The following is a 14309-nucleotide window of genomic DNA, read 5'->3' on the forward strand; positions in this document are numbered from 1 at the left end:
AATTTAAAAAAAATATCTTTCTATTTTCTATTTTCTTTTTCTGTTATTTTCTTTTCAGACCCCCCCACACGCCCTAAAAAGCCACGAGCACACGGTGGGGGTTGGTAATTATCACCAGTAAGTCACTGGTACCTCACTGGGGTGATGCTGCTGGACACATCCAGCCGGGATTTATTTTTTTGGGATAAAAAGAGGATGCAGCTCCAGGCACAGCCATCCCCTCTGAACAGCAGGAGAAAGCGGGGAGAGGGGGGAAATTAATTACAAAATTAAGGATACCACTGCAACATTTCCATTTTTTATTTCGCTCCATAAAACCGGGATTTGTCCTACAAATCCCAAATCTCTGATTTTTTTTCCGGCTGCCCCGGAATGGGGCAGTGATCAGATGGGAGCTGCAAGATTTGGAGCGACTGGAGAAGAGTCAGGGCAGCTTTGAATTTTTATTTTTATTTTTGTTTTTATTTTTATTTTTATTTTTATTTTTATTTTTATTTTTATTTTTATTTTTATTTTTATTTTTATTTTTATTTTTATTTTTATTTTTATTTTTATTTCATTTTTATTTCATTTTTATTTCATTTTTATTTCATTTTTATTTTTATTTTTATTTTTATTTTTATTGCATTTTTATTTTTATTGCATTTTTATTTTTTATTTTTATTATATTTTTTATTTTTATATTTTATCTTTATTTTTATTTATTATTATTACTATTATTATTATTTTATTTTTATTTTTATTTTAGTTTGTTTTATATTTTTATTTTATTTTTATTTTTATTTTTTATTTTTATTTTTATTTTTATTTTTATTTATTTTGTTTTTTAATTTTTATTTCTATTTTTATTTCTATTTTTATTTTTATTTTTTAATTTTTATTTTTATTTCTATTTTTATTTTAATTTTTATTTTTATTTTTATTTTTATTTTTATTTTTATTTTTATTTTTATTTTTATTTCTTAATTTTTATTTTTTAATTTTTTAAATTTTTAAATTTTTATTTTTAATGTTTATTTTTATGTTTTAGTCATCTTTGAAATCCATGGAGCTGCAGGGAGCATCCCAGGGAAAAGGCCAGGCAGGATGGGAGCTCCAGGACCTTTCCCTCCCCTGGGAACCTCCCCCGTGCTGAGATGAAGCAGGGATGGAGTCAAATCATCAGCGGGAGGGGAATTCACTCAATCCATCCCCATTTCACCCTCCCCTCCTCACCTCCCCCAGACCCCTGTGCCAAACCCTTCCCCAGCTGCTTTGGGGAAAATTCCGGGTTTTTATAGGCCAGGGATGGAATCTGGAGGCTGCAGTTGGCAGCAGACAATGCAGTCCCCCTCCCAGAAATGGCTCATTCCCTCGTGCTGCCCCAAAAATGTCGGATTTCAGCAGAAATCAGCAATTAGGGCCCCGGAGCCGCGCACGGTCAGCGCCCGCCCGCCCGGGGCCGAGGGATATTTTTAGAGGACAAAAGGGAATTTGCTGGGATAATAATAACAATTATTTCTGGAGCCTGTGGAGAAGGCGCTGGATGCTCCTGGAGCTGTGGATGCTGAAGGTGCCAGGGGAGGGGGGCACTCCAGAGGGGCACAGCCCCACAGCTCCATCCCTGTCCCTCTCCCAGGGATGGAAAAGGCAGGATCAGGGCCCCAGGCTCAAAAGGGACACGGCTGCACCCAGGACAGCGCTGGGAAAAACCACTCTGGGAGCTTTACTGATGCTGCTTCCCCATGGAAAACAGGCTCTTCATCATCATCATCATCATCTCCAGGGAATCCCAGAAGGGTTTGGGTTGGAAAGGGACCTTAAATCCCATCCCATTCCCATCCCTGCCATGGGCAGGGATACTTTTCGCTATCCCAGGCTGCTCCAAACCCCATCCAACCTGGCCTTGGACACTTCCAGGGATCCAGGGTTTCTCTGGGCACCCTGTGCCAGGGCTCCCCACCCTCCCAGCCAGGAATTCCCAATTCCCAATATCCCGTCCATCCCTGCCCTCTGGCACTGGGAAACCATTCCCCCTTATCCTGGCACTCCACACCCTCTCCCTGTGAGAGGATAAATCCACTGAGGATCACCAGGAGATGCTCCAGAAACTGGAAATGGGGACACAGAAAGGCTGTGGGTGTTGGTTCATTCCATAGTTTTCCTTGGCTGGAGGAAAGAGGTGCCAGGATCAGCAGACCTGGCAAAATCACACGGAAAAGAACCGGCCAATTATGTTCTGAGTTTAATTAGCACCAGTGGGAGATGGGAGGGTGGTCCTGGGTGCTGTGGAGGACAAATGCAGCACAAACCTTCCATCAGACACTGGAGAATCCTCGTGTTCCACCCAAAAACATCAACTCAGGATCCTGCTCGGAGTCACATCTCGAACCAACCCTTGGGGAAAACTCCCCTGGGTGCTGCTCCCAAATCCCCACCCCACATCCCAAAGGAGAGCCTGCCCCGAGCAGGGGAGGGAGGGAAGGAAGCAGAGCATGGGTTCACTCATCACACAGCAGGATTGGGGTTCTGGGGGGCTGGGACAGGCTCTGCCCTCCACAATGAGGGGTTCACCCCTTCATCCCCACAGCCCCTGAAGGTTGGGGACCTCCCTGAGCATCCCCACGGACACTCCGTACTCCCACTTATTTCAGGAGTTTATTTCTTCCCAACTCCAGAGCGTTGGAAGTGGCTGGCACTCCCACAAAATTCACCAAAAATCAGGATTGAAAGGCCCAGCCCACCCACTGCCCAGGAGTTGCCTTAACCTGCTCAAGGAGCAGCCTCATCCCCGCTCTCCGGAGCCAAAAACACAATAAATACAACTTTGTCCTTAAATTCAGCCGTGTTCCACCTCTCCCTTAAAGCCTTTGAGCATTTGAGATCTCCAAGAGTCCAAGTGATGCAAACAACTTTCATTTTATTGTCACGTCCAGCCCTGCTGCAAAAGGCACACAACGAACTTCATTGGTACAAAAGGATTTCTCTCCGGGGATTTCTGCGTGGTTTTCCTTGAGTTTTCTTTATTTTTTATTTTATTTTTATTTATTTTTATTTTTTTTTTTTTTTTTTGCTCCTTTTGCAACACAGTCACCGGGCTCTCCCATCTCCCTGATGGGAAGATCCTTTCACAGAAAGGATTATTTTGTGCAGACAGACAGCTCCTTATTGCAGGGGGAACAGAGCCCCGAGGGCAGGCGGGGAAAACCGGGAATAAACCGGGAATAAACCGGGAATAACCCGGGAATAAACCGGGAATAAACCAGGAATATCCCCCAGCCCTGGCACTGCTCCTGTTTGTAGGGATGAGCTCCATCCCAGCCCAACTCCAACCTCATCACTCCAGCTCTGGATGCAGGATAACGGGATGGGGCTGCCCCCTCCTCATTTTGGAGCATTTTGAGTATTTTTTCACACAATGGATCCCTTTTTGCCCCTCCAGCTCCGAGTTTCCGCAGGGTGAGGATCCCATGGAGAGCACCCAGAGGCTGCAGAGGTGGGGAAAAGAGGCTGGGGATCAATTTGGGGAATTTTCCTGCCTGTGCCAGCACGGAAATTCACGCTGCTGGTGCAAACCCAGCCATGGATGGGGAGCTGGAGTCACAAATGTTATCCCAGCACCCAAAGAGAGTTTTTTTGGGGTATTTGGTGGGCTTTCCCCCAAAGTAGAGCGGGGCACACAGCCCTGAGCCCCAGCAGCGTCCCTCCAGCTGCCCTGTGTGGATTTAGGGAGATAAGGATGCTTTAGGGACCCCCATCCTGCCCTGCTAACATTGGATATCGACATTATTCTCCAATAAAACCCCTCAGGCAGGGCCAGATCAAGCTCTGGGGTGGGGACACGGTGCCAGTGCCAGGGTCCTACAGCAGCTCCCCCATATCCCAACACCCCAAGAGGTTGGGATTTTATTTGGGTTATTTTGGGTATAATTATTGGGGTTTTTATTTGCACTGTGCCTATAGCTACTCTCCGTTTCTTTTGGTACCAGCTCCCCTTTCTCAGCTCCCTCCCCCACCATTTCTTATAAAAATAAGATTGTGCTTATTTATAAAATAATTATAATTATTTTTGTTTTTTGGTTTGTTTTTTTAAGAAAAGCTTCCAGTTTAAAAAACAAAAAAAAACAACCAAAACAAAACCCAAAACAACGGTGGTATATCAAAATATGGCAAAACTTTGGCTGTCAATGGCTAAGCTCTAATTAAAAATATCCACTACAAAGGCATTGTGCTGTGATAATTAACTCTGCAACGCTTCACCGACGGCAAATATTCCACCTGGGCTGGCTGCCTTCCCTGGGACACACTCAGAAACCACCCCTGGATTTTCCTAGCACGTCACCACCATCCTCTGGCAGGATTTTTTCCAGCTGTAAGACACCTAAAGACGCATGAAAAAGCCTTGGGAGAAGAGAAATGCAGCGGGAAGAGCCACACGGACGAGGCGGTTGGATGCGTGTTCTCCTCGAGAGGAAAGTCTGTTTTCTCACCTTAGTGCTTAGGAAAAAAAAAAAAAATCAGGATTCTTGATAAGAGTTCGTGAAAGAAGAGAGGCAGATCTTTTGTATAAAAAGGTGTTTCAGAGCAGGGATAAAATGCAAATGGGTCTATAAGATCCAGACATATATAAACATACATAGCTCGATATATTTATATATGTATCCTCTAGATATTCAATGTTTGGGATGCATTATTGCATTATCCTTATAGGGGATTTATTATATTCCATCCTCCATCGCTTTCTCTTTTTTTTTTTTGGGGTGGGGGATTTTTGGTTGGTTTTTTTTTTTTTGGTTTTGGGGTTTTGCTCCCCCCCAAAAAAAAACAAAACTGGAAAAGAAAAAGATAAAAAATAAGTTGCAAATGGCTCTGAGAGCTTCCAGCCATCATCCACCTGGCTGGGACTGCTGTGGACTGACCTCCAGCACGTGGTTTTTTTTGAAAAACTGGGATCATGCTCTGCCCCAGGAGCTGCTGGCCATGCCTTCCTCCATGGAACATCACCGTGCCCGGAGATCCCCGGCTGGTTATTGCTTAATTCTCCCTTCCCATACTGGCCTTTAGGGTTATTTACATTTCTTTGGCTTGGCTTGAACACGACAGTCTGGCACTTTCCAGCCACCCCAGAGTCACCTGGGGGCAAGGAGGGGGAGAGGCCACCTCGCCACGAGAAAACTCGGCTGGGCTTCTGCGGGCTCCGACCCAGCCGTGCTCCGGCCAGTCGAAATAAGACAACTTGTGTTTGGCACAAACTCCTCTGGGAATGCTCTCCGTGCCCCATCCCGCCCCTGATCCGGATAAATCCTCCAGCACCACGCTTCCCGTGGCTCGCAGGGAGCGGGGCAGGGCTGGGGGAAGGCGGCCTCGGAGCCTCCCCACGCTCAGACCACGAACTCGGGGACTTCGTCGTGGGTCAGATCCAAGGAGAAGTATTTGCTGGTTCTTTTCACCGGGAAGGTGTCCTGGATGTTGATGCACTGCTGGGCCAGGCAGCCGTTGCAGTAGAGCCCGTCCTCGTCCAGGCCGTGGGCGCAGCCGAAGGTGAAGCTCTGCGCCGTGTCCTGGCACAGGTTGGCCAGCTGCAAGAAGTCCTTCTGGTAGAGCCGGATGTCGTCCAGGCTCAGGCTGTGCCGGTCCGTCGACGTCTTGGGTTTCCTGCACGTCGTCTGGGAAAAGCCGAGAGGAGGCTCAGGAGCTGCCGGGGAGCCCCGGGGAGGGGGGGATTGCAAAGCCCCCATCCCGCCTTACCTGGGGTAGGGAATCGGTGCTCTGCCCCCGCAGCTTCACCACCGTCTCCGAGGAGCTGGAGGTGGAGGAGCTGATCTCCTTCACGATGAGTCCTGCACAGAGGAGGGTGCAAAGGTAAATTTGGGGTGACTCAGCTCTCTTGGGACTCACTCCTGCTGTCCATGGGGACAAGGGCTGCCTCGGTGCAATGGGGTGCCTTCAACCCAACAGCTCCACCTGCAACCAGCGTTACCTACAAAGCATCCCAAATCTGCCCCAAAATGGCATCCACAGCTGTCCCCAGGGAGCCTGGCATCCCCAAAGACCTCCCAGTAGCTCCCAGCTCAGAACTGGAAATGCAGGTGGGACTTTCTGGGTGCAGACAACGCTCCAGAGAAGCTCATGGAGCCCAACTGTTCCCCAGTACCGCCAAGGCCACCACTGCCCCGTGTCCCCAGGTGCCACATCCACACGGCTTTCCAATCTCTCCAGGGATGGGGACCCCACCACTGCCCTGGGCAGCTGGGCCAGGGCTGGACAAACTTTCCCATGAAGAAATCTTCCCCAGTGTCCAAACCAAACCTCCCCTGGCACAATTTGAGAGAAATTCCCCTTTTCTTTACCCCGTCCCTCCTTCAGCCCATTGGGTGAACGGTTTTTCCCAGCATCCCAAATGGACACCCTGGGCTCGCTCTGCTCTGCCAAACACCAAAGATCCACGGAATGACCAGGCTTGGAAGGGACCTTAAAGACCACCTCGTTCCAGCTGCCGTGACTGGCGCTGGGGGACTGGGAAGAGAAGAGGCCACCACCTTACCCGAGTGCCCGTTGAACTTGCGGGACAGCAGCATGTCCTCGGTGATGTAGACGCACATGTCGGGGCTCACCTCCATCTCCCCAGCCTGCTCCAGCTCCCGGGGGTCATCCACCAGCATCTCGATCTCTGCCGGACACCAGCGGACAGGACAAGTCAGCCACGCGCCCTCAGAGCACCCTCCGAGGCCAGCGCCTGGAAAAGCCCAGCCGGCGCCTCACCGTCATCCTGGGAATCCTCCTCCAGCCGGTCCTTCCCGCCGCTCTCCACGCCGGAGGTGTGGGAGCTGCCGTGGCTGGTCATGGAGCTGCAGGTCTTCAGCTTGCGGTGGGCGCCGGCGCCGGAGAATCCGTCCTCGGGGCCCATCTCCCGGGGTTTGGGGTCGGCCTCGATGCCGGAGGTGTGGGAGCTGCTGTGGGAGGCCGTGGAGTGCCGGGACAGCCGCTTGTGCCGGATGCTGCCGGCGCTGCTGCCGCTGGCGCGCGAGCGCTTCTCCAGCTGCTCCATGTCCAGGTCCAGCGTGTCGCTGATGTAGGATTCCCGGTACTGCTTCTTCTCTGCAGGGGGGCACGGAATCAGCGGGATTCCCATGATCCCCGGGGCAAAGCGGAGCCCCCAGAAGGGCACAGGACACCCTGGCACGCAGAGGAATTGTCACCCGAGCCCGGCGTGGTGGCACGGCTGGAGACGGCGCTGCCCCGGCGGCATTCAGGTGCAAACCCCCAGTGCTGGGATCTTCCTCCAACTGGAGGAGGAGGAGGGGGAAGAGGAGGAGGAAGAGATGTCGAGGAAGAAGAGAAAGAAGATGGCAGAAAATAAGGAGGAGCAGGAAAAGAAGAAAACAAAATGAGGAGGATGAAGATGAGGATGAGGAGGAAGATGAAGATGAGAAGGAAGAAGATGAAACAAGGAGGAGGAAGGTGAGGATGAGGAGGAAGAAGATGAGGATGAGGAGAAAGAAGATGAGGATGAGGAGAAAGAAGATGAGGACGAGGAGGAAGAAGATGAGGATGAGGAGGAAGAAGATGAGGACGAGAAGGACGAAGATGAGGATGAGGAAGAAGATGAGGATGAGGATGAAGAAGATGAGGATGAGGAGGAAGAAGATGAGGATGAGAAGGAAACAAGATGAAACAAGGATGAAACAAGAAGGAAGATGAGGAGCAGGAGGAAGAAGATGAAACAAGAAGGACAAAGATGAGGAGGAGGAAGAAGAGGAGAGGAGAGGAAAGAGGAGGATAAGGAAGAGAAAGGAAGATGAGCAAGAAGAGGAGGAGGAGGGAGAGGATGAGAAAGAAGAGGAAGAAGAGAAGGAGGAAGAGAAAGAGAAGGAAGAGGAGGAAGAAAACAAGAGAAGAGTAGGATGAAGATGAGAAGGAGGAAGAAGATGAGGACATGGAAGAAAAAGATGAGGAGGATGGTGAGGAGGAAGAAAACAAAAGAAGAGGGGGATGAAGATGAAAACAGAGAAGAAGAAGAATAGAACAAGGAAGAAAAAGACGAAAAATACGAGAAAGAGGAAGAAGCTGAGGCAGATGAGGAGGATGAAGAAGAGTAGGACAAGAAGAACAAATAAGAAAAAGAGGAAGAGGTGAAAGAGGAAGATGAGGAAGAGAAAGAGAAGTTGAGGAGAGCAAAGAAGAGGAAAAAGACCTTATGCTTCCACCAGGATGAGGGACACTGGGAGAGCTGTGCCGAAGCACCGGGCAGAGCCGCGCCACCAGGGACGGCAGGGATGTGCCCGTCCCCGAGCATCCGCGGGGGCTGCACGCACGGAGCCGGCACAAGACCCGGCTGCTCTTCCAGCTGTAAAACCCCAGTGGGAGCCTGTCCCGGCGGGATGGGGGCCTGGAGCACCTACCCTCGTTCTCCTCCAGCCGGCGGACCTGGCGCAGCACGGGCTGCAGGTTCATGTAGAGCCGGTGGCTGCTGCTCAGCAGCTGCAGGAGGTGGCGCGAGCGCAGCGGGCAGCCCGTGTAGTAGATGAGCTTCCGAGCCGAGGGCAGCCCGTCCGGCAGGATCTCGAACTTCTTGCCCTGGGTGGGACAAGGGAGGCGTCAGCCCCGAGGAGGAGAACGCTCACAGGTTGTCATCACCTGCTGGGCTGTGTGAAAAAACATCCCGCGCCCACATCCAGGCCCAAGAGATGCCCTGCCTGGGGATCGTGAAATCTCAGAGTGGTTTGGGGTGGAAGGGACCTTAACCCTCTTCCACCTTCCACCTTCCAACCCCCTTCCACCTTCCACTGTCCCAAGTTGCTCCAAGCTCCGTCCAGCCTGGCTTTGGGCACTCCCAGGGATCCAGGGGCAGCCACAGCTTCTCTGGGCACCCTGTGCCAGGGCCTGCCCACCCTCACAGCCAGGAATTCCCAATCTCCCATCCATCCCTGCCCTCTGGCACTGGGAGCCATTCCCTGGGTCCTGTCCCTCCATCCCTTGTCCCCAGTCCCTCTCCAGCTCTCCTGGAGCCCCTTCGGGCCCTGCAAGGGGCTCTGAGCTCTCCCTGGATCCTTCTCCTCTCCAGGTGAACATTCCCAGCTCTCCCAGCCTGGCTCCATAGGAAATGGGGCTCCAGCCCATAGAGCATCTCCAAGGCTTTCTGTGGACCTGCTCCAACAGCTCCATATCCCTGCTGTGCTGAGGACCCCGGAGCTGGAAGCCGTGCTCCAGGTGGAGATGATGGCACTCACCACAAAAACCAGTTTCCCCACGTTTGTCCACGGGAAGTCGTAGAGCAGCTGCTTTTCCTCATCCAGGTTCTGCAAGAAGAGGAGAGGGAGCCATGGCTGAGGATCCTGGTAGGGGCAGGGAGCTGAGCTGAGCCATCACCTTCCTTCTGTCACCTACCTGGAAAATCTGGATGCCCCGTGTTGTCAGCCCCAGAGTCAGGGAGGCCTCCACTTCCCTTTTGTCCTAAGGGCGATAAAATGCTTTAAAATACACAATTTGCAGCATGAAGTTGATAAATCTGCTCCACCTCAGCCCAGGGATCCTCCCACAGTCATCCCCAGTCATCATTCTATGATTAATGTGCCAAATTAAAAATGGAAAAGGACTTTGGGCACAGGCAGAGAGCGACAGGATAAGGGGGAATGCTTTTAAACCAAAAGAGAAGAGATTAAGATCAGAGGTGAGGAAGAAATTATCCCTGTGAAGGTGGTGGGGCTGAAGCTGTGGCTGCCCCTGGATCCCTGCAAGTGTCCAAGGCCAGGTTGGAGCACCCTGGGATGGTGGAAGGTGTCCCTGCCCATGGCACAGGGTGGAACTGGTGGAACTTTAAGGTCCTTTCCAACCCAAACCATTCTGAGATTCCATCAAAACACCTCACGCTCTCCCAGCAAACAAACCCCTTTGTTCCCAGGAGAAAAACCCAGCCTGGATTTCTCAGGGAGGGCATTCCCAAAATCAAGATCCCAACAGCCACAGGGCCAGGGCTCACCTTGTACAGCCTGTAGTAGTGCACGGCCACGTCGTCCAGCTTGACGGCCTCCTTGATGTACTTGAGGTGGGCTTCCGAGGCCGTCAGGGCAAACTGGTCCTTGTGCATGTTGGGGACGTGCTTCAGGATGTAATCCTTGCCCCTCTTGGCAACCACCTGTTTGGAGGAGGAGAGAAGCTTGTCCAGGGCTGGGAGAGCTCCTGGGAGCGGTGGTCTCAAGGGAAAAGGGTCAATTGGAGCTTTGTTCTAGAGACCGCCAAGCAAAAATAAAATAATGACAGCAGCCAGTGACTTCTTGGCAGCGGGATTTCCCGCTGGGAACTCTGCTCCCTGTGCCCATCCCATGGTGACACCTGTGCTGGGGCAGGGACAGTCACACATGGACTCCCTGTGTGGCCCAGGGCCAGCACTCCTCAGTGACGTGTGTGAACAAAGGAGAAGCACGCAGATTTTGGGACAAAACCGAGAAAAGAGGTTGGGAAGGAGAAGAAAAGGCACCAGGGACAGGTTTGAGCACCTAAAGGGGCTCCAGGAGAGCTGGAGAGGGACTGGGGACAAGGGATGGAGGGACAGGACCCAGGGAATGGCTCCCAGTGCCAGAGGGCAGGGATGGATGGGAGATTGGGAATTGGGAATTGTTGCTGTGAGGGTGGGCAGGCCCTGGCACAGGGTGCCCAGAGCAGCTGTGGCTGTCCCTGGATCCCTGGAAGTGTCCCAGGCCAGGCTGGACAGGGTTTGGAGCAGCCTGGGACAGTGGAAGGTGTCCCTGCCATGGCTGGGGGTGGAACTGGATGATTTTTAAGATCCTTCCAACCCAAACCGTTCCGGGATTCTGCGATTTTCTGCCACCAGTTCCCAAAGGGCTGCACCTGATGGTGCTGGGGCAATTCCCACAGAGAATCCCCCAGGAGCATCCCTGCAGCTCACAGGGAATTCCCCACCAGCCCCACACCAAGCCCAACCCTTTTCCATCCCCACAGCTCTCCCAGGTTATTTATAACCAGGATATTTCCCCAGGCAGCCAGAGGGCTCCGAGCACCAACCTCAGAGCAGGGAACCACACCAGGATTTCTTACCCAGGCAGGGAAATAGGCCTCAGGCTCGAAGTACTTCCCGTAGTGCTTGTTCCTCCTGAAGTCTCCCAGGTCGGCTTGCAGGGCAAAGGCAGTGAGCAGGAAATAAGCCTCTTCCCTCAGCACACACTGCGAGTGCAGCACCTGCTTCCTCAGGTGCCAGTAGTAGTAGTAGCGAGCTGTCCTGTCACTGTGGGAGGGACAGGGGACACGGGGAAGAGTGAGCAGCCAGGGGACACCCTGGGGATGCCCTCAGGGAGGGGTCACCAAAGGGTTTTGCTCCCTCTTTTCACTGTTTGTTCAAATTCCCGCTCGGCGGCGCAAAGGTGGGAATACCACTTCAGCCAGGTGGGATAAACCCCCTCAAAAAGTTGTGTGCAGGTGCCACTGTGCCCCCAAAGCCCTGGAAATCATTTTATCCCCAAAAACAGCAGCTGCAGCTCCCACCCAGCCATGTAAGCTCAAACCAGGCTGTGCTAAACCCCCAAAACACATCATCCCCACACCCCGAATGTCATCGCTGGCTGGGGGCAGTGTCCCCCCCTGCCCCTGTGAGAAACCACTCAGCACCCAGCCAGAAACGGCCCATAAAGCTTTTGGGATGTGCTCAGCACCCCAGGGCACCCCGAAGGGGCACACAGAGCCCAGGAGGTGCCCCTGGAGGTGGGCACGCCCTACCTGATGAGCCGCCCGTTCTCCACGTAGTACTGCACTCGGAAGTGGATGATCATCGGGGGCCCAAACTGGTCGATGCCCTGGAATGGAGGAGGTTTTCAGGAATGCCGTGGGGATCCCAGCATCACACCCCAGCCCCTCACCTCAGCTCTCTGGGCTCATGTCTGGCACGGCCACGCCACGGCACTGATGGCATTTTTGTCCCTCAGTTAAGAGTTTGGCACCCGTTTTTCCACACAAAATGCTGGAGATGAAGGGGAGTTGGATTTTAAAAAGCAGGTGGCTGGGTGTGACAAGCCCAGCAAAACCTCACTGCTGCTCTCCCTCTCCCAAGACCATCACCCACCAGCTCTGGAGCCTGGACACCAGCCCCCCCAGCACTGAAAGAATGAGGAGGAAAAACCCAAATTGATTTTAGAATTTGGAAGAAAGGGCCTCAAAAATTCTGCTGAAGGGTAAGGGAGGAAAAGAAAAATCAGAGGGGAAAAAAAAACCAACCCCAAAGCTCCAGGGATGGAGCTGGGACACACGGTGGCACTTAAGAGTGATGTGATTTTGGCACCAGGGGTATGATTCTGCACATCCAACCCCCAGCCCCACAGTGCCTAGATGCCCCCCGCCCCACCCCTCGGCAGCATTCCCGGGTCCTGGAAGTGACCTGCGACGGGGACAGAGGTGGCCTTACTGCCGTCAGCTCTCCATGCAAGACCTCACCGCTGACCTTGCTGGCCTCCTTCTTCCACTCCTTGGGGCAGTACTTGTAGAGTTTCTGGGCCAGGTCCATGTACACGTGCTCATTGTCTGGGAGGGACAGAGGTGGCATCAGCATCCCCAGCTGTCCCCTGCTCCCACCGTGACCCGTTGGTGGGGGTGGTGGGATCTGGGACCTCCTCGTCACCAAAAGCGTTCATTTTTACACTGAAGCCCCTGACTTACTCTGGATGACGCTGAGCCCGAAGAGGTGACAATCCTTCAGCCTCAGGAGGTCACACACCTGCACCAGTAACTCTTGGCACAAAATCTTCACCTGTAAAAAAAACAAAAAACCCTTGAATGAGCCCCCGCTGCATCTGTGCCCGCCTCAGCCGGGCAGGGAGCACCAAACCCCTCAGCAGGACCCCGAGCAGGATGGGGGGTGACAGGATGGGCTGTGGGGCTCAGGGGACCCTGGGGAGTCCCCAAAAGTCTGGGGTGCAGGAGCACAGGGGTGGGATACTCAAAGGAGCACGGGGCAGCAGCGGGTGGTGGAGGAACCCAGTGCTGGGGAGATGTTTTGGGGGCAGAAATCAGAACATTCACAGTCTCATCCCCCAACCTGGACAACTTCCATCATCCCAGGCTGCTCCAAAGCCATCCAACCTGGCTTTGGACACTTCCAGGGATCCAGGGCAGCCACAGCTTCTCTGTGCCAGGGCTTCCCCACCCTCACAGGCCACAATTTATTCCTATTATCTAATCTGAATCTTTCCTCTTTAAGTTTGAAACCATTCCCCTTATCGTTATCCACCTCTTTCCAAAACCTCTCTCCATCTTTCTTACAAGCTCCCTTGAAGTTCTGAAAGGAATTTCAACATTTTCCCGACCACAAAGCAACATTGGGTGGGGGCGAATTAAAAAAAATCACCAAAAAGTGGGGGAACTTCACATTCAGTGCTCCATCCCCACCAGAGACAAAGCCCCTCCCGTTAATTCCCTGGGGCAGAGGAGGCTGAAGAGCCATCCAGAAGGGATTAGGCTGAAGGATGGGGCTCGTGGGATGTCAAGCAGCGGCAGAGTGTAAAACACCGCCGTGACCTTCGGGGGAACAACTGGTGTGCGTTTCCCCGGCGGGGAGAGGCCAGGCAGGCTCCAAAGGGAATCCAGGAGCACACCCAGGGTGTCAAACACAACCCCCGGGGGGTGATGGAAATGTCAGCGCTCGGGGGGTTCCTTACGTTGATGATGATGTTGAGGGAGTCGTCGTTGGGGAGGAAGATGCACACGCTGCGCCGGTCCTGCATGACTCTGTTGTTGTGGAAAGGCAGCTTGTTCATCGTGCTCTGGGCAGGGGGCTCGGGGTGGCTGGTGGGGGGCACCTCAGCGGCGGGCCGGGGCGGCCTCGGGCTCCGCGGGTGCCATCCCTGTGGGGAAAAAGGGGGAGTGAGCCCTGGGCCACACCCTCAGCTCCACATCTGCATCCCCCATCCTTCCCACCCACCGTGTGGGATCACGGTCGGGGTGTCCCCCCAAAACCCCTGAGCGCACCCCAAAGCAGCCACTCCCGTGCCAACCCCATGGCTTTTGGCCCAGCCCCAAAAAACCTGAGCCAGCAGTTTGATTTCTCCCAGAAAAACACCAGGAAAGGCTTTTCTGGCATAATTAAAATAAATAGAAGTTTATCCGCTGGGAATAACCCAGTTGGGCCGGCAAGGAGCGGTGCTGGAAGCAGGAGGTTTCCCTGCCAGCCATGGAAATGCGAGGAAATGCTGTGGGGTCCCGTAAGAGGATCCCCACACCCCTTCCAACATCCTTCCCCCCAGTTCTGACTCTTCACTGGGGTGAAATAAAGCAATCCAAGCACTGAGAGGGATTTGCAGATTGGAATTGCCCTTCAGAGCCAACAA

General features: G+C 52.8%; 1 protein-coding gene across 9 annotated transcripts in view; it reads right to left on the bottom strand.

Annotated features, from left to right (window-relative positions):
* Positions 1 to 2879: 2879 nt before the first annotated feature.
* FRMD6 (FERM domain containing 6) overlaps positions 2880 to 14309 on the bottom strand; it is a 38445-nt gene continuing 27015 nt past the window's right edge. For 5 of the 9 annotated variants that reach the window (XM_086892312.1, XM_086892317.1, XM_086892308.1 and 2 more), the window contains 13 exons: positions 13641 to 13826; positions 12643 to 12733; positions 12365 to 12507; positions 11710 to 11786; positions 11035 to 11221; positions 9959 to 10114; positions 9367 to 9432; positions 9210 to 9278; positions 8382 to 8556; positions 6742 to 7077; positions 6524 to 6649; positions 5728 to 5819; positions 2880 to 5645 (listed from right to left, as the gene is read on the bottom strand). In XM_086892312.1, the coding sequence (XP_086748438.1) occupies positions 5361 to 5645; positions 5728 to 5819; positions 6524 to 6649; positions 6742 to 7077; positions 8382 to 8556; positions 9210 to 9278; positions 9367 to 9432; positions 9959 to 10114; positions 11035 to 11221; positions 11710 to 11786; positions 12365 to 12507; positions 12643 to 12733; positions 13641 to 13739 (1902 nt within the window). In that variant the 5' untranslated portion in view covers positions 13740 to 13826 and the 3' untranslated portion in view covers positions 2880 to 5360. The remainder of the gene's footprint in view (positions 5646 to 5727; positions 5820 to 6523; positions 6650 to 6741; positions 7078 to 8381; positions 8557 to 9209; positions 9279 to 9366; positions 9433 to 9958; positions 10115 to 11034; positions 11222 to 11709; positions 11787 to 12364; positions 12508 to 12642; positions 12734 to 13640; positions 13827 to 14309) is intronic. The other 4 variants (XM_086892316.1, XM_086892313.1, XM_086892314.1 and 1 more) reach the window with 1 other exon arrangement.

This window comes from Cyanistes caeruleus, chromosome 6 (assembly GCF_971803275.1).
Source record: "Cyanistes caeruleus chromosome 6, bCyaCae1.hap1.1, whole genome shotgun sequence".
In the NCBI taxonomy this organism is placed as follows: domain Eukaryota; kingdom Metazoa; phylum Chordata; class Aves; order Passeriformes; family Paridae; genus Cyanistes; species Cyanistes caeruleus.